The sequence below is a fragment of the Schistocerca nitens genome, chromosome 3, assembly GCF_023898315.1.
Source record: "Schistocerca nitens isolate TAMUIC-IGC-003100 chromosome 3, iqSchNite1.1, whole genome shotgun sequence".
Classification (NCBI taxonomy): Eukaryota; Metazoa; Arthropoda; class Insecta; order Orthoptera; family Acrididae; genus Schistocerca; species Schistocerca nitens.
In genome coordinates this window covers 994,264,979-994,288,293 of record NC_064616.1, presented here as the reverse complement: position 1 = coordinate 994,288,293, position 23,315 = coordinate 994,264,979, and the positions used below count along the sequence as shown (strand labels likewise).

The 23,315-nt window shown below is 42.6% G+C and overlaps 1 protein-coding gene across 2 annotated transcripts in view; it reads right to left on the bottom strand.

Moving 5' to 3' along the window:
• Positions 1-18,276: 18,276 nt before the first annotated feature.
• LOC126249057 (F-box/LRR-repeat protein 6) overlaps positions 18,277-23,315 on the bottom strand; it is a 241,118-nt gene continuing 236,079 nt past the window's right edge. The window contains exon 10 of one of the 2 annotated variants that reach the window (XM_049950696.1): positions 18,277-19,647. In XM_049950696.1, the coding sequence (XP_049806653.1) occupies positions 19,644-19,647 (4 nt within the window). In that variant the 3' untranslated portion in view covers positions 18,277-19,643. The remainder of the gene's footprint in view (positions 19,648-23,315) is intronic. The other variant, XM_049950695.1, reaches the window with a different exon arrangement.

Genomic DNA, 23,315 nt, shown 5'->3' with positions numbered 1-23,315 from the left:
TCTCGTCAGAAAAGGTAGCATGATGCTTGTTCTGTGCTTCCCAGGCATGTAGGCCACAGAGTAAACTCATGCTGGGAACCTCAGAAGTGAAGCAAACTTTTAGATTCTGAATAAGGTGCAAATGAATAGCTCTCAGTAACCCAGACTAGCTGGTCACCCTATGCATTTAATAAGCGATGTAATACATAATACATCGACACTTGTTCATTCTGAGGGAGTAGGTTAGATAATAATGGTGTGTAATGTATTGGTGCAAATACAATCTGAGACTACAGAAAAAGTTTAAGAGAAGCGTCATTGATCGAGGGAGCTAGCACTGACGAAGCTCGCAATACACTGAGACTGCTAATTATGTTAGCTGGCTGAACGTGGGGTCTAAATCCCGTCACCATCATCTACACAAACCGTGCAGTCCTAATGCATCAACTGCACACCGATTAGTGCAGCACCGCAAAATGTCATCAAGAAGATGCTGACCCGTGCACCGATGGAATGAGCCCACAGTGCGACACCTCCAGGAAGACAAGAGTACAGCGCCCCCTGTCAACGCTAATTTAATCAGCCGTCCATTGCTGGTTGGCACAGTTTCGTCACAGACTTCGAGAGCTTCGGTGCCGAGTAATAAGAAGACGACACTTAGCCTGTATGTTGCAAACAGTAATAGTGAACAGTACTTGCCTGTAGGAGGCACAAGCAGAACATCAGGTCAAGTTATAATTATTTTCTTTTTAGAAATAAAGACGGTCGCAGGTTCGAATCCTGCCTCGGGGATGGGTGTGTGTGATGTCCTTAGGTTAGTTAGGTTTAAGTAGTTCTAAGTTCTAGGGGACTTATGACCTAAGATGTTGAGTCCCATAGTGCTCAGAGCCATTTGAACCATTTTTTAGAAATAAAGAGTTATATTAATCTTCAAGTGTTTTGTACAAATGTTCTGGATTTCTGCCACTGGCCATTGCAACTTCTGTCCTTCCTCGTTTGTGTTGGTGCCGATTCCCACAGTAAACGACACGACACCTGGCAACAAGCATTCCAGAACCAATGCTGCCTTCATTCTACACCGCTCCGTTACAGCGCTTCACTAATATTTCTCTCTTTTCTTTCAGAGGCACGTTGCTACTATTTGTGTTACTCATAATTCTTGCAACACTCCTCTCATTAAAATAGCCTCTAACCCACCTCCTACACCACATGCGCCTATGCCTCCAGTTGCTGCTGCCTTTAATATAATGCAGTTTATTCAGTTTCAGAACCACAAAATGTTGCAGTTGACGATGATCATCCAACAGTACATTAATTCATGTGCCGCTGCTGCATCAACTCTGTCACGGCGGCCAGCCACATCTACGGCAGCGCCTCCGTGCATTCCACCGTTTCGAGCTTTCGATGAACAGCAGGAGGAATGGAAGGAGTACTATGCTCAGTTCGACGCTGATTGTGCTGCACATCAAGTGCAAGGTACTGTGATTAGATTAGATTAGATTAGATTAATACTAGTTCCATGGATCATGAATACGATATTTCGTAATGATGTGGAACGAGTCGAAATTTCCAATACATGACATAATTAGGTTAATTTAACAACATACTTAAGTTAATATAACAACTTTATTTTATTGTGTTTTTTTGTTTTTCTTTTATTTTTTCTTTTTATTTTTTTTACTTTTTTTATATTTTTTTAAATATTTTTTTGTTTTTTTCTTAATTTATATCTAAAAATTCCTCTATGGAGTAGAAGGAGTTGTCATTCAGAAATTCTTTTAATTTCTTCTTAAATACTTGTTGGTTATCTGTCAGACTTTTGATACTATTTGGTAAGTGACCAAAGACTTTAGTGCCAGTATAATTCACCCCTTTCTGTGCCAAAGTTAGATTTAATCTTGAATAGTGAAGATCATCCTTTCTCCTAGTATTGTAGTTATGCACACTGCTATTACTTTTGAATTGGGTTTGGTTGTTAATAACAAATTTCATAAGAGAGTATATATACTGAGAAGCTACTGTGAATATCCCTAGATCCTTAAATAAATGTCTGCAGGATGATCTTGGGTGGACTCCAGCTATTATTCTGATTACACGCTTTTGTGCAATAAATACTTTATTCCTCAGTGATGAATTACCCCAAAATATGATGCCATATGAAAGCAATGGGTGAAAATAGGCGTAGTAAGCTAATTTACTAAGATGTTTATCACCAAAATTTGCAATGACCCTTATTGCATAAGTAGCTGAACTCAAACGTTTCAGCAGATCATCAATGTGTTTCTTCCAATTTAATCTCTCATCAATGGACACACCTAAAAATTTGCAATATTCTACCTTAGCTATATGCTTCTGATTAAGGTCTATATTTATTAATGGCATCATACCATTCACTGTACGGAACTGTATGTACTGTGTCTTATCAAAATTCAGTGAGAGTCCGTTTACAAGGAACCACTTAGTAATTTTCTGAAAGACAGTATTGACAATTTCATCAGTTAATTCTTGTTTGTCAGGTGTGATTACTATACTTGTATCATCAGCAAAGAGAACTAACTTTGCCTCTTCATGAATATAGAATGGCAAGTCATTAATATATAATAAGAACAACAAAGGACCCAAGACTGACCCTTGTGGAACCCCATTCTTGATAGTTCCCCAGTTTGAGGAATGTGCTGATCTTTGCATGTTACGAGAACTACTATTTCAACTTTCTGCACTCTTCCAGTTAGGTACGAATTAAACCATTTGTGCACTGTCCCACTCATGCCACAATACTTGAGCTTGTCTAGCAGAATTTCATGATTTACACAATCAAAAGCCTTTGAGAGATCACAAAAAATCCCAATGGGTGGTGTTCGGTTATTCAGATCATTCAAAATTTGACTGGTGAAAGCATATATGGCATTTTCTGTTGAAAAACCTTTCTGGAAACCAAGCTGACATTTTGTTAGTACTTCATTTTTACAGATATGTGAAGCTACTCTTGAACACATTACTTTCTCAAAAATTTTGGATAAAGCTGTTAGAAGGGAGATTGGACGGTAATTGTTGACATCAGATCTATCCCCCTTTTTATGCAAAGCTATAACAATAGCATATTTCAGTCTATCAGGGAAAATGCCCTGTTCCAGAGAGCTATTACACAGGTGGCTGAGAATCTTACTTACCTGTTGAGAACAAGCTTTTAGTATTTTGCTGGAAATGCCATCAATTCCATGTGAGTTTTTGCTTTTAAGCAAGTTTATTATTTTCCTAATTTCAGAGGGAGAAGTGGGTGAGATTTCAATTGTATCAAATTGCATACTTTCTCATTTCTTTTCAACGGCCGGCACAGGAGTTAAGTGCCTCACATCAAAAAAAGTTTTGCATCACCTCGGTTCCGAGAGTTCCGGAACCTATACAGAAAATTGGAATAGAGATCAACATAAACATCATTTCCGCTCTTTTAATTGCTCATGAAAACCACACATTGCATGTTGTACCACCATACAGCGAGACCTTCAGAGGCAGTGGTGCAGATTGCTGTACACACCTGTACCTCTAATACCCAGTACCACATCCTCTTGCATTGATGCATGCCTATATTCGTCGTGTCATACTATCCACAAGTTCATCAAGGCACTTTTGGTCCACATTGTCCCACTCCTCAACAGAAATTCGGCATAGATCCCTCAAAGTGGTTGGTGGGCCACATAGTCCATAAACAGCCCTTTTCAACCTACCCCAGGCATGTTTGATAGGGTTCATGTCTGGAGAACATGCTGGCCACTCTAGTTGAGTGATGTCGTTATCGGCCGGCCGTGGTGGCCGAGCGGTTCTGGGCGCTCAGTCCGGAACCGCGCGACTGCTACGGTCGCAGGTTCGAATCCTGCCTCGGGCATGGATGTGTGTGATGTCCTTAGGTTCGTTAGGTTTAAGTACTTCTAAGTTCTAGGGGACTGATGACCACAGATGTTAAGTCCCATAGTGCTCAGACCCATTTGAACCATTTATGATGTCGTTATCCTGAAGGAAATTATTCACAAGATGTGTAAGATGGGGGCGCGAATTGTCGTCCATGAAGACGAATGTCTTGCCAAATTGCTGCCGATATGGTTGCACTATCGGTCAGAGTATGAAGTTCATGTATCATACAGCCGTTACGACGGCTTCCATGGCCACCAGTGGCGTACGTCAGCCCTACATAATGCCACCCCAAAACAGCAGGGAACCTCCACCTTGCTGCACTCGCTAGACAGTGTGTCTAAAGCGTTCATCCTGACCGGGTTGCCTCCAAACACATCTCCGACGATTGTCTGGTTGAAGGCACATGCGACACTCATCGGTGAAGAGAACATGATGCCAATCCTGAGTGGTCCATTCGGCATGTTGTTGGGCCCATCTGTACTGCGCTGCATGGTGTTGTGGTTGCAATGCAGCCTATTGCACACAGTTTGAGTCGTAACACGACGTCCTGTGTCTGCACGAAAAGCATTATTCAACATGGTGGGGTTGCTGTCAGGGTTCCCCCAAGCCATAATCCGTAGGTAGTGGTCATCCACTGAAGTAGTAGCCCTTGGACGGCCTGAGCAAGGCATGTCATCGACAGTTCCTGTCTCTCTGTATCTCCTTCATGTCCAAACAGCATAGCTTTGGTTCACTCCGACATGCGTGGATGCTTCCCTTTTTGAGAGTCCTTCCTAGCACAAAGTAACAATGTGGACACGATCAAACTGCGGTATTGACCATCTAAGCATGGTTGGACTACAGACGACACGAGCCATGTACCTCCTTCCTGGTGGAATGACTGGAACTGATTGGCTGTCAGACCCTCTCTGTCTAATAGGAGCTGCTCATGCATGGTTGTTTACGTCTTTGGGCGGGTTTAGTGACATCTCTGAACAGCTAAAGGGACTGTATCTGTGATGCAATATCCACAGTCAACGTCTATCTTCAGGAGTTCTGAGAACCGGGGTGATGCAAAACATTTTTGAAGTGTATAGTAGGCCAGAGTTGCTAGGTTTTGAACATTTAGTTTCCAGCCTCAGTAGGTATTACATGGATGAAGTACAGGTTGCTGCAGCTCATTACAAGTTCCTTTGAATGTGGAAAAAGACAGAACAGACATACCATCAGTGGATCACAGAACTCCAGTGTCGTTCTCAATGTATTTGTGGACAGTACTATAAAGACACATTACGTACAATGTGCCAGACAGTAGGATTCATAAACAAATTCTCAAACGTTCGGATCCTGCTTTGAAACGGGTGATACAAATTATTGAACAACATGACTCGTGTGATACTGCCATGGAAAACTTTGACTTAGCTCCCATATGCAGTGTAACGCTAGGTGACAAACAGCTAAGGCCTTGTGACTGACCACCATGCACCAATAGGCCACCACACCACGTCCAGAATAAACAAGTGTTAAGATGTGTGTCTGGTGCGAGATCATGTCTCCACTGCTTTTCCATGCATAAAGGACAGCATTGCCCTTCATGGGGCTTAGCTTGCTTTGCTTGTGGAATGCCAGGTCATGTACAGTCTGTGTGTTTGCAACAGAAAAAGAACTCTACCTGTAAGTGCTCTCATAAGTGTTCTTCTAAATGCGCTACCAGTACTACTAATGACAAATTCCAGATGTGCCTTCACCCCAGAAAAGTGCCGTTCAATGACAGTCAAACAAACTGTTTGTGAACTTAGTTATTGCTGGACGCTGTGTGCAACTTCAGTTAGACATTGGCACTTCCATTACATTGCTTAATCGTGCCACTTATAAACAGTTGGGCTCGCCACAGTTGACAAAATTTTGCACGCAACTTACTGCATATAACGGTTAGGACATTCCACTGCTTGGTACATGCAGTTTGCCTGCCACATTCCAGCCTCACACCACAACAGTGACATTTACAAATTTGCGGTCGCGAGATTGTCAAAATACCTTTGCGTTATATTCGTTTGGTTCATATGGCTCTGAGCACTATTGGACTTAACATCTTAGGTCATCAGTCCCCTAGAACTTAGAACTACTTAAACCTAACTAACCTAAGGACATCACACACATCCGAGCCCGAGGCAGGATTCGAACCTGCGACCGTAGCAGTCGCGCGGTTCCGGACTGAGCGCCTAGAACCGCGAGACCACCGTGGCCGGCTATTCGTTTGGTCTTCGTATTCAGGACAATGTACTTTTGGTTTCTGCTTTCAACCCAAAAGACAGTGTTACTCGATTGTTGTTGATTATCCTGATTTATTTTCTGAAGGACTTGGCAAAGAAAATAAATTTGCGATGCACGTTACAATGAAGGGCAATGAGTAATCTAAGTTTTTGCGGGTGCATCCTATCCCTCATGCACTTAAGAGACACAGTTGCAAGTGAACTTGAAGAATGGCAAGACAATGGTGTTGTTGCTCCTCTCCAGGCTAGTCAATGGGCTTCTCCCTTAGTAATCTTAACAATGCCTTCTGGAAGACTTCATCTTTGTGTTGAAGTTAAATTCACTGTGAATCCACAATGAATAATTGATAATTATCTGTTGCCTCGCCCTGAGGAATTAATGGACAGGCTTAGTGTAGGGTGCTATTTTTCAAAAATTGACTTATGCAAAGGGTATTTGCAAACTCCGCTAGATGAGGAGTCTCACAAAATACACTCCTGGAAATGGAAAAAAGAACACATTGACACCGGTGTGTCAGACCCACCATACATGCTCCGGACACTGCGAGAGGGCTGTACAAGCAATGATCACACGCACGGCACAGCGGACACACCAGGAACCGCGGTGTTGGCCGTCGAATGGCGCTAAAAACGGCGCCAAACACGCATACGACCATCATTGGCACCAAGGCAGAAGCGACTCTCATCGCTGAAGACGACACGTCTCCATTCGTCCCTCCATTCACGCCTGTCGCGACACCACTGGAGGCGGGCTGCACGATGTTGGGGCGTGAGTGGAAGGCGGCCTAACGGTGTGCGGGACCGTAGCCCAGCTTCATGGAGACGGTTGCGAATGGTCCTCGCCGATACCCCAGGAGCAACAGTGTCCCTAATTTGCTGCGCAGCATTTGTGCACCGCCGCCGTCAGTGTCAGCCAGTTTGCCGTGGCATACGGAGCTCCATCGCAGTCTTTTAACACTGGTAGCATGCCGCGACAGCGTGGACGTGAACCGTATGTGCAGTTGACGGACTTTGAGCGAGGGCGTATAGTGGGCATGCGGGAGGCCGGGTGGACGTACCGCCGAATTGCTCAACACGTGGGGCGTGAGGTCTCCACAGTACATCGATGTTGTCGCCAGTGGTCGGCGGAAGGTGCACGTGCCCGTCGACCTGGGACCGGACCGCAGCGACGAACGGATGCACGCCAAGACCGTAGGATCATACGCAGTGCCGTAGGGGACCGCACCGCCACTTCCCAGCAAATTAGGGACACTGTTGCTCCTGGGGTATCGGCGAGGACCATTCGCAACCGTCTCCATGAAGCTGGGCTACGGTCCCGCACACCGTTAGGCCGTCTTCCACTCACGCCCCAACATCGTGCAGCCCGCCTCCAGTGGTGTCGCGACAGGCGTGAATGGAGGGACGAATGGAGACGTGTCGTCTTCAGCGATGAGAGTCGCTTCTGCCTTGGTGCCAATGATGGTCGTATGCGTGTTTGGCGCCGTGCAGGTGAGCGCCACAATCAGGACTGCATACGACCGAGGCTCACAGGGCCAACACCCGGCATCATGGTGTGGGGAGCGATCTCCTACACTGGCCGTACACCACTGGTGATCGTCGAGGGGACACTGAATAGCGCACGGTACATCCAAACCGTCATCGAACCCATCGTTCTACCATTCCTAGACCGGCAAGGGAACTTGCTGTTCCAACAGGACAATGCACGTCCGCATGTATCCCGTGCCACCCAACGTGCTCTAGAAGGTGTAAGTCAACTACCCTGGCCAGCACGATCTCCGGATCTGTCCCCCATTGAGCATGTTTGGGACTGGATGAAGCGTCGTCTCACGCGGTCTGCACGTCCAGCACGAACGCTGGTCCAACTGAGGCGCCAGGTGGAAATGGCATGGCAAGCCGCTCCACAGGACTACATCCAGCATCTCTACGATCGTCTCCATGGGAGAATAGCAGCCTGCATTGCTGCGAAAGGTGGATATACACTGTACTAGTGCCGACATTGTGCATGCTCTGTTGCCTGTGTCTATGTGCCTGTGGTTCTGTCAGTGTGATCATGTGATGTATCTGACCCCAGGAATGTGTCAATAAAGTTTCCCCTTCCTGGGACAATGAATTCACGGTGTTCTTATTTCAATTTCCAGGAGTGTATTTGAGGTCAAAACACGTTTAGGGTTGTTCAAATTTTGTGCTTATCCTTTGGCAGCGCTTTCACGCCTGCCAGTTTCCTTCGCTATTTAGAACATCTTACTGCAAAAGTTCCATTCTGTTAAAATTACTAGCACGATATTGTAGTATCAAGATGTACACCGGAGCAATACATCACCAACTTTCATACGCTTTTACAAATGCTTTCAGCTGCAGGTTCAAACCTTTTTTCAAACTGAAATTCAGTACTTAGGCCGTGTTAATCCCCATCAATCACATTTGCTGGCCGTCCGGGACCTCCCTGTCCCACGGAACATGACAGAATTGCAGTCAGTTGTTGGAAAGTTGACATATTATATCCGGTTTACACCCAACGCAGCCCAGATCATTGCTCCGTCGTATCGTTTGCGCTGGAAGAAAGTGTCTTTTGTTTGGAACAAAGGGTGTCAGGATGCACTTCAGAAAACTTCAAAATGCCTTGTTGACTGACAGATGCCTTGTTCCTTTCGATCCCCCTTACCCTGTGGTTTTGGCAGTGGATGCTTCTTTGTACTGAATCGGAGCTGTGCTCTTGCACAGATTTGGTTTGCAGGACAGGCCGATTGCTTTCACTTTCAAGTTATTGAGCGAGACTCGATGATAAATATTCCCAAATCGAGAAGGAAGCGCTCGCTATTATCTACAGAATGACAAAGTTTCACCAATATCAGTTTGGTGGGAAATTTTATCTAGTGACGGACCATAAGCCATTTCGGTCTTTGTTTCATCCTTCTAAACCTGTTCCGCCATGTTCTACTCAAAACCTGCAACACTGGGCTTTGTTATTGTTACAGTACCAGTATGAAATATTGTACTGGTCCACGTCGAAGCATGCAAATGCTGAAGCCTTTTCTCGCCTTCCTGTTGGTCCCAATTCTGAGTTCAATGCTACTGCTGCATCTCGTTGTCAAATAGATGCGCAGGACACTGAACTATTATAGACTTTTCCACTGGACTATAGGCAAATTGCACATGCCACAGAAGCAGACCCTGACCTGAAAATTTTGTCGCACTAATTCCATACTGCTCGGCCTCGTTCAGTATAAAGCATTCAGAATTCTTTTGTGCACTGATTTTTTCCTTGTCAGCGTAGGCTCTCTGTACAGTAGTGTGATTTTATTGCAAAATGACTGGCAAATCACGTGTGCTTAAACCTAAAATGTCGTATAAAAGATGTGTTACGATTGCTTCGACAAGGACATAGGGGAATTGTATGCACAAAACAGTCAGTGCGTCAGCACTGTACTTGACCGGGCACGGACGCCCACATCGAACAGATGATGTCACAGTGTCGCACTCGTGCTGAGAATCTACTGGCCCCACCACTAATGTTTTCAGCTTGGCCAAAGTCACAATCACCGTGGCAACGAGTGCATATTGGCTTTGCTGGTACCTTCTGGAACACTCGTTCGCTTATTGTGGTGGACTCTTATAGGAAATATCCATTTGCAGTGCCCACGAACTCGACTACATCGCGTGGTTCCATTTAGGCACAATTTACGGCTCAGGACTTTGAACAGTTTTTGTAACTGCTGCTCTTACACGCAATTTACTGCTCCCCGGCCCACAACAGTGGGAGCTTCTACACGGCCAGTGCTCTCGCACGCTGCTCCAGTTGCTGCACCCACTGCAGCGCACGGCGCCTCCCGTGCTCCACACCTATCGATTCTATTCTTTTCACAGTTTCGGTAGCACTAGGAGCCGAGAGAGAGGAGTGATTCTTCGAAATTTAGGCACTCGCACGTATTTAATTAAACGCCCTGCCGGGTATCCGCGCCACCCCCGGAACCAGATTCGTGGATGTCGATTGTGAGATTCTTGTGCAGATTTTCCGTTCCTACTGGCCACCGCCAGGTACCTCTTCGGCGGCTCGACTTGCCAGAGATCGTCCTGGCACCCACTGTGGGCCCGTCGCTGTTGCCACTGCCATCACTGGCCTCTCCATTTTTCGGCCGGTCGGGGTCCCTACACGACACCGGTACGGCATTTCGGGGAGGGAGGAAAGTGCGGTCCTAAAGCGACGACTACACACCGACCGCCGCAGTGCCACGAAATGGCCTCGAGGAGGCGTCGACAGGTGCACCGGTGGAAAGAGCGTTAACACCACACCTCCGGGAAGACAAGGGTTCGGCACTACCTGTCGGTGCTAATTTAATCGGAGCACCGGCACTGAGTAATAGCGAGACAACACTTGGCCCGTGTTCTGCAAACAGTTATACTGAACAGTAACTGCTTGTAGGAGAAACAAGCAGCACAAGTTAAGTTGCCATTTTCTTTTTAGAAATAAAGAGTAATATTAATCTTCGAGTGTTTTCTACAGACGATTTGGATCCCTGACACGAGCCATCACAACTTCTCTCCATCCTCGTTCGTGTCGATGCCGACTCCCACGGTAGCCGACACGACACACACTAGATACTCGTCTGCACTGTATTCGACTGTGCAAATAGAGCTCTTTACTCCGCCTGAAATTTACCTCTCCCTCTAAATGACTGAATGGTTTCAATTCCCTCTCACTGCCTGTACGCAACAATTTGAAAGACATTGCTTATTATTTATCCTGACTTCACTGATCTGCTCCTGCTCTGTTTGTGAGATCATGCTTCTACAGACATAAAATACCCGACAATCGTGATTAAATATTTCAGTTTTATAAGTCGGTGCTCTGCAACTGTAGCTGTCGATGTTAGCCACGATATTACTAATGGCTGAAGAAGGCTACAATAAGGTTAGGTCCGATTCGGGGATTATTGCATAAAGTAGGTGTCTCCGTTGCGAGAACACGTGATATGCTAATGTACAAATAAGTAGTACGTAATGTAGGTCACTTTTACAGAGTAAGCTGACTGGCAGGAACTGTCGTTCACAGCACTCTGCTACCCGGTGAGGAACAGTCGCAGTTTCTCTTAACGACGGAGAGAGCGCGAATCCTTTTTCGTTCGGAAATGCTGTGCTGCTGCAGTTGCTGTTAACAAACAGCTGCAATGGTAGGGACCAGTTGTGTTCCAAAAATCGATAGAAATTTGAAGAGGTAAGGTATTAAGTCTACTGATGATATCATTGTTTAGTAAATTCAATAGCTTTCAAACTCTGAAATAAACTATCCCTATATTTGTAATTTTTGCACGGGTGCAAGAATCAGAAGGAGGAGCTGTATAACTGCTTTCTTCTGTAAACAGTTATGGATTGTAAAATTCAAGATATTGGCCTTAGTGTAATAATCTTACATTTGAGTACTTGTATGGAAAATGACTGTCTGGACATTGTGCAAAAAGTTCCAGGGAGTTGTTCAAATTTGTTAAACAAAATTTTTCTTCCAAATGCACTGATAGCTTCTTTCATAGCATTCTTTATGCAGAACCTTTTATGACACAAGCCTATCTAGTTCAGACAATTTCCTGATCAGACTTACATGAGCTACTAACTGGAAGATTCACATAATCTGCTAGAGGCAAGTAAATATTTGAGTGCCATTATATTGTAAATAACATGTTTAAATGAGTGTTGGATTGCCTTCACTGCATGTAACACAGACTTTTACTTCATCACCTGGGTAGCCTTACCTTCCTTTAAGGCAGTGATATATTCAGTGAAAATTTGCAAGTACATTTATACATCCATTTAACAGTTAGCAAAGAAGAGGTCACAGTGTTATGGAAAGAGTAATTTTTCTACAGATGCAGATATTAAATTTTTTACAAGTAGCTTAAATCATGAAACTTCCTGGAAGATTAAAACTATGTGCTGGACCGAGACTCAAACTAAGGACCCTCGCTTTTCACAGGCAATTGCTCTATCGAATGTGCCATCCGAGAATGACTCGTGACCCGATTGGCAGAAGTAAAGCTGTGAGGACGGCTCGTGAGTCGTGCTCGGGTGGCTCAGTTGGTACAGCACTTGGCCACCAAAGGCAATGATCCCGAGTTTGAGCCTCGGTCCCACACACTGTTTTAGTCTGCCGAGATGTTTCGTGTCAGTGCACACTCTGCTGCAGAGCGAAAATTTCATTCAGAAGCTTAAATTGTACTGTATCGATGAAAATAATCAATCTTCAATTTTTGAAAATATAATGTTACTGGATAGATAAGAGAATCTACTCACCAAGTAGTGGCAGGAGAGCACACACATGCAAAAGGTTAAGGAAATTTGCAAACTTTCAGAGCCAGTGGCTCCTTCTTCTGGCAGAAGGACTGAAGGGGAAGGAAGAGGGATGAAGAAAGAGGACTGGTGAGGTTTAGGAAATAGGGAGAGTTTGGATTGGACGAAATCTGAAAACCTGAAGGCTTAGAGGTGAGAGACAGGGAAATAAGCAAGACTGAGATTACTGACAGAATGTCACACAAGAGTTAATGAGAACAGAAAGCTAAGAGCATTGAATGTGGTAAAGGTGGGGCGGGGTGATAGGTCAGAATCCTGGTACTGCTGATCCCTCCAAGAAAACAACACAGCAGTACACCTCTTGTCACTCAGTATTATTCTGGTCTTGAATGTATTAATCAGCAACTTTGAAAAGGCTATGACTTCCTAAAATCATACCCTGAAGTGAGATCCATTCTGCCCACCACACCTAGAATAACTTTTCGTCCCCTACCTCTCCTCTCTGCAGTATCCTGGTCAGACCTGATGCTCCTTCTGCACTCATTTCCCTACCATATTGCTGCTACCCCTCTGAATGTCCCCACAGTAAGACTTGCCCCATACACCCTCCATATCACCTCCTATACCAGCCCAATAAATGGTAAAACATACACTATCAAAGGGAGAGCCACATGTGAGAGAACACATGCCATGTATCAACTGTTATGTAAACACTTTTTGGCATTCTCTACCATATGACAGTTGTGACTTCCATGCCTGTTGCACCACACGTGCTATCTGGATTCTTCCCTGAGACTCTAGCATCTCAGAACTCCACAAGGGGGAACAGGCATTACAACATGCCCTTGGTTCTCACTACTAACTTACCCTTAATTTACTTTTTTTTTTTTTTGGTCTCTGCATTTCTTCTCAGTAACCATTCCTTTCTTCACTACTTTTTAGTTTTTTATATCTTTTACTTTCTGACCTATCTATTTTTCCCCGCAACCCACCTCTCCCACATACAGTGCGCTTAGCTTTTCACTTTTATTAACTCTTACACGATGTTTTGTTAGTAATCTCTGTGTTGCTTATTACTCTATCTTCCACCTATAAGCTCTCAGGTTTTCAAATCTCATCTGGTACAGTTCCCAACAAAAGCCTTTCATTCTCATCCCATCTGATAAGGCTTTTCTGACCTGAGGTTCTGGGCGACTTTTATAAACTCCTCCCATTTCCTAAACCTCGCCAGTCCTTTTTCTTCATCTCTTTTTCCTTCCCCTTCAAGCCTTTTGCCAGAAGAAGGAACCGCTGACTCCAAAAGCTTGTGAATTTCCTTCACCTTTATACAGGGTGTTTCAAAAATGACCGGTATATTTGAAACGGCAATAAAAACTAAACGAGCAGCGATAGAAATACACCGTTTGTTGCAATATGCTTGGGACAACAGTACATTTTCAGGTGGACAAACTTTCGAAATTACAGTAGTTACAATTTTCAACAACAGATGGCGCTGCAAGTGATGTGAAAGGTATAGAAGACAACGCAGTCTGTGGGTGCGCCATTCTGTACGTCGTCTTTCTGCTGTAAGCGTGTGCTGTTCACAACGTGCAAGTGTGCTGTAGACAACATGGTTTATTCCTTAGAACAGAGGATTTTTCTGGTGTTGGAATTCCACCACCTCGAACACAGTGTTGTTGCAACAAGACAAAGTTTTCAACGGAGGTTTAATGTAACCAAAGGACCGAAAAGCGATACAATAAAGGGTCTGTTTGAAAAATTTCAACGGACTGGGAACGTGACGGATGAACGTGCTGGAAAGGTAGGGCGACCGCGTACGGCAACCACAGAGGGCAACGCGCAGCTAGTGCAGCAGGTGATCCAACAGCGGCCTCAGGTTTCCGTTCGCCGTGTTGCAGCTGCGGTCCAAATGACGCCAACGTCCACGTATCGTCTCATGCGCCAGAGTTTACACCTCTATCCATACAAAATTCAAACGCGGCAACCCCTCAGCGCCGCTACCATTGCTGCACGAGAGACATTCGCTAACGATATAGTGCACAAGATTGATGACGGCGATATGCATGTGGGCAGCATTTGGTTTACTGACGAAGCTTATTTTTACCTGGACGGCTTCGTCAATAAACAGAACTGGCGGATATGGGGAACCGAAAAGCCCCATGTTGCAGTCCCATCATCCCTGCATCCTCAAAAAGTACTGGTCTGGGCCGCCATGTCTTCCAAAGGAATCATTGGCCCATTTTTCAGATCCAAAACGATTACTGCATCACGCTATCTGGACATTCTTTGTGAATTTGTGGCGGTACAAACTGCCTTAGACGACACTGCGAACACCTCGTGGTTTATGCAAGATGGTGCCCGGCCACATCGCACAGCCGACGTCTTTAATTTCCTGAATGAATATTTCGATGATCGTGTGATTGCTTTGGGCTATCTGAAACATACAGGAGGCGACGTGGATTGGCCTCCCTATTCGCCAGACATGAACCCCTGTGACTTCTTTCTGTGGGGACACTTGAAAGACCAGGTGTACCGCCAGAATCCAGAAACAATTGAACAGCTGAAGCAGTACATCTCATCTGCATGTGAAGCCATTCCGCCAGACACGTTGTCAAAGGTTTCGGGTAATTTCATTCAGAGACTACGCCATATTATTGCTACGCATGGTGGATATGTGGAAAATATCGTACTATAGAGTTTCCCAGACCGCAGCGCCATCTGTTGTTGAAAATTGTAACTACTGTAATTTCGAAAGTTTGTCTGCCTGAAAATGTACTGTTGTCCCAAGCATATTGCAACAAACGGTGTATTTCTATCGCTGCTCGTTTAGTTTTTATTGCCGTTTCAAATATACCGGTCATTTTTGAAACACCCTGTATGTACGTGTTCTGCTGCCAGTCGGTGAGCAGATTAATTATCTATCAGGTTACATTAAACCGTACCACAAATCATTTTGTCGACATTACGAAATGGATTGACTGCCACTCACCATAATAGAGGAGATGTCGAGTCACAGAAAGGCACAGCAAAAAGGCTGCTATACATTTATGCTTTCAGTTCAACTTGCAATAACCACTCACAGATTCCCGGGGGCAGCACTAGCTGTGAAGGGTATATAAAGCAAGTTGGGGGGACGTGGAAAACAGTCAGTGTTATTCCGTCCTGGAATTCCAATGTGAATCGTTTTGGAACACATATATAAGGCGTCTACTTTTCACGAGATTTATCATCATCACTAACACATACTACCAATATAACAAAGATTCATAAATGTGATCGACAAGAAGTATATTTTGTTTGTAGCATGTGTAATGGGATAACTCATTGATACAAATTACTTTTACATTCTTTGACCTTTAAGTAGAAACGTATGATAACCACTGTGTAGTTTATCTGTGGTTTAAAGGTATCCAACTGTGGAGTTATCAGCACGCTTTGTTGTCAATATCAAATGAATGTTATTATCCAAATTTATTATTGCAGTACGTTTGTTTTTTACACACATAATTTGAAATTACACAGTATTGCAATATACACGGTGCAGTCGTATTAACGGAGGTTGAGGGATGTGGAAAACAGTGCCACCGTCATCGTAATCCAGAAATGGGACAATTTATCTGACAGCCGAATGGACACCGTCATTGGTTTTCAGGCCAAGGATGGCAGCATTTCCAAAACGGCTAAGTTTGTAAACTGCACATACGTCACCATGGATAAAGTATACCGCGAATGGCAAAAGGTGCGATCCACAACTGGCGCAGTGGCAAATGTGGTGCACCACAGGCCATATACGACAGGGACGAATGACGGCTGCACAGACATGTACGGACAGACAGACGTGCAGTTGTCGAGTGACTGACTGTGAGGTGAACCGAGGGGCTACCTACAGTGTCTCCTCAATGACCATTCGGCAAACACTGCTGCGTACGGGCTTCCGCAGCAGGAGCCCGGTTCGAGCACCTGTGCCGACTGCTGTTCGTAGGCGACAGAGGCTGGAATTTGCACATCGGTACCACAACTGGATGTCCGCAGAGTGGTGACAGGTGACTTTTCAGACGAATCACATTTTATGCTCCATCGGACAGCTGGCCACTGGCGTGTGCAGCGTGAAACATCGTAAAGAAAACAGTACAGGAGTCGGCACGGCTCCACATCCCTGTCAGTACCTTCCGGAACCTCATTTACTCTCTTCGTGGCAGTCCGCACTGCAAAAGGTGATTATTCGTACGAATACATTTTGGGACCCTGAGAGACAGTTTTCAGTTTAAAAGTGTTATAAACTAGATATTTCATTAAAAGACTGTGCTACAACACAGCCAATTTAATACACGTGAGATAATTTTGTCACTTCCTCCAGTTGGTTCAAATGGCTCTGAGCACTATGGGACTTAACATCTGTGGTCATCAGTCCCCTAGAACTTAGAACTACTTAAACCTAACTAACCTAAGGACATCAAACATATCCATGCCCGAGGCAGGATTCGAACCTGCGACCGTAGCGGTCGTGCGGTTCCAGACTGTAGCGCCTTTAACCGCTCGGCCACTCCGGCCGGCCTTCCTCCAGTTGGCTTAAGTACTTCCCCCAGTAATTCCACAGGCACAACTAGTAGGGACACGGCCTACGCCATCTACGAGACGTACATTTTATTCCACAGTATATCACTGAGTCGAGTGGTTTTAATTCGGTCACCGATTCGCTTTACAGATAGCTGCACGGTTAACAGATGAAATTATGGGAGATGAAATATTGCTGGCTCAGATGCGTGCCCAAAAAATGATGGAATAATATCATTATTCTTAGTACAACCATAGAGAGAAGTCCAGAGAAACAGGTTAAAAGGTAACTGTGTAAAACAGTTTTCTTTGTAGAAGAGTGCTTTCTGTAGCAATGACTGGGTGAACTGCACTGAAGAAAATTGGTAGAGAGGAGTATAAATTGATATTAATACACACAGTTGCCAACAGAATGCTGCAGTTAATTAATTCACTTATGATAGGATATTGTATTTAAAAAAAATAGATTAAACGGCAAATGAATCGTCTAGACACATTACTAAATTAAAGGCCACCACTTTTTTTCTGTCTTTAGTTGAGGTTAATCTCAGGAACTACTTTAGGGATTTTGATACAGTTTTCACTAACAGACAGATTGATTCACAAAGAAGGTTTACATAGTAATTTATTAGTGCTATGCCAAACAAACTGTCTGGCCACAGATATCAAAGCCGGGAAAGGCAGCTAATGGAGTATTAATTTTACAGTTATTGAAACCACGATAAAGTAACAAAAAGCTGGAACTTGGGAAGATATTTGTGCTACCTGTGTGAAGCTGGTGCAGGCAGCTAGTGAAGTACTAATTTTAAGTTATTAAGATCAAAATAAAGTAACAAAAAGATGGAACTGAAAAAGATATTTAAGTAAATATGCAACACTTGAATTAAGGCAATTACCAAACACTGTAAAGCTTTGTTTCCTTTAGGTTACATGGGTCACCCAGTAATGACACTACATGAGGCACCTATTATATATTCAGTAAGGTCATAAGCTGACACTGATTTTTTTACAGGGCTTTTTACCCTCAAAGTCTTTACAGTGAGATAATAAAACTGCACATCAGCAAATGTCTTGCATCAAGATGGAAATACAAAAATTGTTACTATGACAGGACATATTGTTGGTCAATGTAAGAATAAGAAAAACAAAAATACAGGTTATCACAAATGTAAGTACAAATATTGTAATCATCAAGAAAACTGTTTTAATTACTTATCAGTTGAGATTGATTTTTTTTAAATTTTTTTTATTTTTATTTATTTATTTATTTATTTCTTCTTTTTTTGTGGTACTGACACACAATGTACAACATTTTACGACGTATACTCACAATTAATAACCAGAATAATAAAGTAATAACATGTTAACTGAATTTTCTGTCAGTTCTTGGTAGGACAATTGTATAATAAATGAAAAGCACTATGTTGCTTATGTTCTATATGATTAATTTATTGCGCTAACCGGTTTTTGGCTTGCAAAGCCATTATTAGACTTTAACTAACTACTTCCACCAAAGAAATTACAATGTCTGTAAACAGCACACAAACACACAGTAAATGGCATCTTTGACAGTGTACTGGTAATGCAACTTAAAAGAAAAATAGCTGAACAATAGGTAAATATAAAGCGAACAAACAGGAAAAACCTTACCACTACACTCGAAAATCGTGTCTGTATAACATTAAATAAACAAACCGAATAAAATAATGGTCAGTTAAAGTCTGATGATGATCTTATAAGCCAAAATCCAGTTGACACAATAAATTAATCCTTTAGAACATAAGCAATATAGTGCTTCTCATTAATTATAAAGAACCATTTTACAGGACTTGCCGTACAGTGTTTGGATGAGTGACAAAATCAGAAAAATAACAGTAATGTGTCTTCCTGTTCACTAAAAATTATGCCTGTTTTGTTGCAGAAATGCTCATGAAACTGGATCATTACAACGGTGCTTGTGATTGTGATCCTATATATAGTATATAGCTTGCACAACACGTGAAGGAAACTTCATTCATATGGTATCACTGCTTCACAGTGTTAATTTTCCACTTTCAGCAAGTGTATTAACATGCTAGAGCAGGCTATCTGAGGTGAATTCTAGTCATTTAAAGATTATTGTATTTACATATCTTTAAAACATTATGAACAATCCAATTATTGCTTCTCAGATAATAAATTGGAAACTCAACAGCCAATGGCCCTACTGAAATAATAATAACATTTAAACAAAATCTAGCACACATCAGGCCTTATACAAATACAGGATAGAAACATAAATATGAAGCAGCTGGAAAAATACAAGCACAGTGTGATGTTACGGAAATAAATACAGTCTTTCAAAAAACTATCTTACAATACACCTCACATAAATGTAGTGTTAAAATATAATAATGAAGCTGTTCTAGAGATAATGGCTTCATAGTCTTGTGGAATTAGATTTTCTAAATTTACCTAATGCAAATAGTACAATTGTCAGTGCACAAACAATGTTTCTCATGTTTCAGTACACCATACCATGTATGATACCCAAACACTAATCACCTTGAATACCTGTGATCATTTTACTGGTGTGTCAGCACTTTAATGAGATTCAGTCTCTTTTTAACACAAACTACCTTTTCCAGATATGGCTAGAAAGATCAGCTTTGTCTTTTCAAGTCCACAAACCTAGCTGAAATAGAAGTGAACAACATTTATATAAAATGCAAACACAGCTAAATCAAAATCTACACACAGGTACTTCACAGTAACATATAATTTTCATTAGCTTCATCATTATCATTATAGATTTATCACATTGCTTTCTCACTTTCAGAAGACTGAGCTCAAAATACTATAATTTTGAGAATCTTTGAGACAGACAAGTAAGCATTTTTCCACTTTCCTAACAGACCAATATTTAAATACATAGTTTTGTCTTTTGTTCTGAGCAATAACCTACTATGGCCTTGCACATCATTACAGAACATTTTTTTCCAGCTGGAGCACCTTGTGTCAATTTCCAAAAAATTAGTGATGTAATTTTTCAGACTGTGTAATTAGTAAATCACATCATGGTTTTGAGGTTTTAGTGTGATGAGAGATGAATGACTTATATATAACTTCCATGAAACATTTGTTACAGACTGTAACTAGAGAACAGTGTAGCAACTTGACGGAGGAAAATTATCTGTAGCTTGTTTATTTTTCTTATCTCCATTCCATTATGTCCTGTGATGAGTATTTTCATTTATAAGGAATATCCTGAACCCAGAAACAGGTAATCCGAATTATCTGCATTCACAGTTCATGGACACCATGTGGGCTGTTGTTCATGCACCTCAGAACTCTAACCCTGCCATCCCTCTACATATACTCTCTAATGGCATTTGTGGTTTATAATGTGGACTCATTCCAATGAACAGCAGTACTCATTTAGTTAAAAGGAAACAGAAAAACAATTTGCATTTGGATAACAGCTCTTTAACCATGGTTCCTACAGTCTATTAATCTATTTTTCTGTATTTGGCAAATCAAAGAGAGCTTCACTGCAGATTTAAACAAAGCCAAAGCCTCAAAGACAAACAAAAACTAAATGAAGCAAAACTTAGCACAAGGAGGACCGTGCATAAAGCATTCAACAAATTCAAAAGTAAAATTCTATCTACAGATTTGACAGAAAATCCTAACACATTTTAGCCATATATTAAATAAGTAAACAGATTGAAGCCATCTGTCCAAACACTCTGTGATCATAATGGCATTGAAACAGAAGATGACACATAAGAGTCCAAAACACTAAATATCCTGAAACTTCCTGGAGGATTAAAACTCTGTGCCAGACCGAGACTTGCCCACGAAAGGCAAAGGTCCCAAGTTCAAGTGCTCTACCATCTGAGCTAACCAAGCACGACTCAAACCGCGTCCTCACAGCTGTACTTCTGCCAGTACCTCGTCTCCTACCTTCCAATCTTTACAGAAGCTCTCCTGCAAATCTTGCAGAACTAGAACTCCTGAAAGAAAGGATATTGCGGAGACATGGCTTAGCCACTGCCTGGGGGCTGGTTCCAGAATGAGATTTTCACTCTGCACTCTGCTGCAGAGTGAAAATCTCATTCTGGACTAAACGTCATTTTTTTTTTTTTCAAAATTGTTTTACTGAGGTAGATTGCACTATAGTTCCTTCTTTAAAGCATCACATGAATGAAAAAATGACAGATATTGAAATATGTGACCATGGGATAGGAAAGAAACTGAAATTCCTCAATAGAAGAATGATCATGTGAAACCCAGCACACCCTAGAATGAAATTTTCCACTCTGCAGTGGAGTGAAAAATTTCATTCTGGAAACACCCCCCAGGCTGTGGCTAAGCCATGTCTCTGCAATATCTTTTCTTCCAGGAGTGCTAGTTCTGCAAGGTTCGTAGAAGAGCTTCTGTGAAGTTTGGAAGGTAGGAGACGAGGTACTGGCAGAACTGAAGCTGTGGGGATGGGTCATGTGACGTGCTTGGGTAGCTAAGTCGGTAGAGCACTTGCCCGCGATAGGCAAAGGTCCCGAGTTCAAGTCTTGGTCCGGCACACAGTTTTAATCTGCCAGGAAGTTCCAGCACACTCTGTTCATCCATGAGACCTAGGAAACAGTGTATACAAATGCCCATGTAGTGTTCCTTGAATACCCGAAGGCATCTGATACAGTTTCAAGCTGCCACCTAATGAGCAAAATAAAGCATATGGAATATCAGACCAACTATGTGACCAGATCGAACAGGTTCTAGCAAACAGACATAGCATGTCATTCTCAATGGAGAGAAGTCTTCTGACATAAAAGTAACTTCTGGCATGCCCCAAGGGAGTGTTATAGGACCATTACTTTTCACAATATGTATAAATGATCAAGTAGATAATGTTGAAAGCACCATGCGGCTTTTTGCAGATGATGCTGTTGTATACAGAGAAGTTTCAACACTAGAAAATTGTAGCAAAACGCAGGAAGACCTGCAGAGGACAGACACTTGGAGCACAGAGTGGCAATTGACCCTCAACAAATGCAACATATAGAGAATACATAGGCAGCAAGATCCTTTATTGTACGATTACACAATAGGCTATTTTCCTATGTTAAAAATATGGATCAGATTGTTGTTATTCTGATTGATTATAACATTTAAATAGCATTTGCAGTCAATATTCTCAAAAAATATCTGTTATTTTTAAATATCACAACCTGGTCACATGATTGAAAATGCTCTGTTATTGGCTGATGCTCTGGTGATGTCACAGGTTAGGAGTAATATGAAGCTATACGTGTGTAACAGGAGTGCTAGCCACAAGTTACACAGTTTTTACATAGTTTTCCTGGAAACAGTTTAGCCATTTAATGATGGAAAATGCAATTACAACTTTTAAGTAACAATAGAAAGGAATTTTGTGAATGCTGATAGTGGAAGCCCTGCGAAAGTTGATGTGTTTATGCTCCACCCATTTAGAGCAGTAGTATGTGCAATGATGGACATTCTTTTCCCTGCTCCCTGCAACATCATTAAACTCACTCAAAACTAAGGAATTGTAGAACTTTTGCAAATGGGTCCATTTATTATAACTAGATTGTCGAGTCATGAGCTATGACCCAAAGCACAATGAAATTATTCTTGGCAAAACTTAGTGCCGACTTCTTCTGCAGAAGATGCTCAGCAGAGATACTGCTACCAGCAGACGTACCATTGTGCGATGGATAGCTCATCCGAGTACCATTGAGGTGGTTGCCTGTTCGGATCCTGGAAGGGTCATATATTTTTAAAAGTTTTACACAAAATATGAAAATAGCACTAGTAAGAACTGACTGTAGCAGTTGTTTCGATTGTGGGATGTATCATACGAGGGCTATCCACAAAGTACATTATGTTTTGGAATTAAAAATAAATAAAGTATTGGAAATGTTTTTTATTATATACAGATGAAAGCCACACTTAAATACTACTTTTCTACATAGTTGCCATTTAAATTAAGGCACTTATCGTAGCGATGGACGAGCTTGGAAATTCCTTCATCGTAAAATTCGGCCGCCTTCGCCTTCAACCACGTGGTTACCTCTTCTTGAAGCTGTGCGTCATCATCAAAATGCTGCATAGCCAACCACTTCTTCATTGCTGGGAATAAGTGGAAGTCACTCGGTGCCAGGTTGGGACTGTACGGCGGATGAGGAAACAACTCCCACTTAAAAGATTCGAGAACTTCACGAGTGGCATTTGCAGTGTGGGCCCGGACGTTGTCGTGAATGAGCAAGATCTTTGAGCCCAACTTTCCCCTGCGCTTGTTTAGTATTGCTCTTCTAAGGTTGTGCAGAGTTTGGCAATACCTTT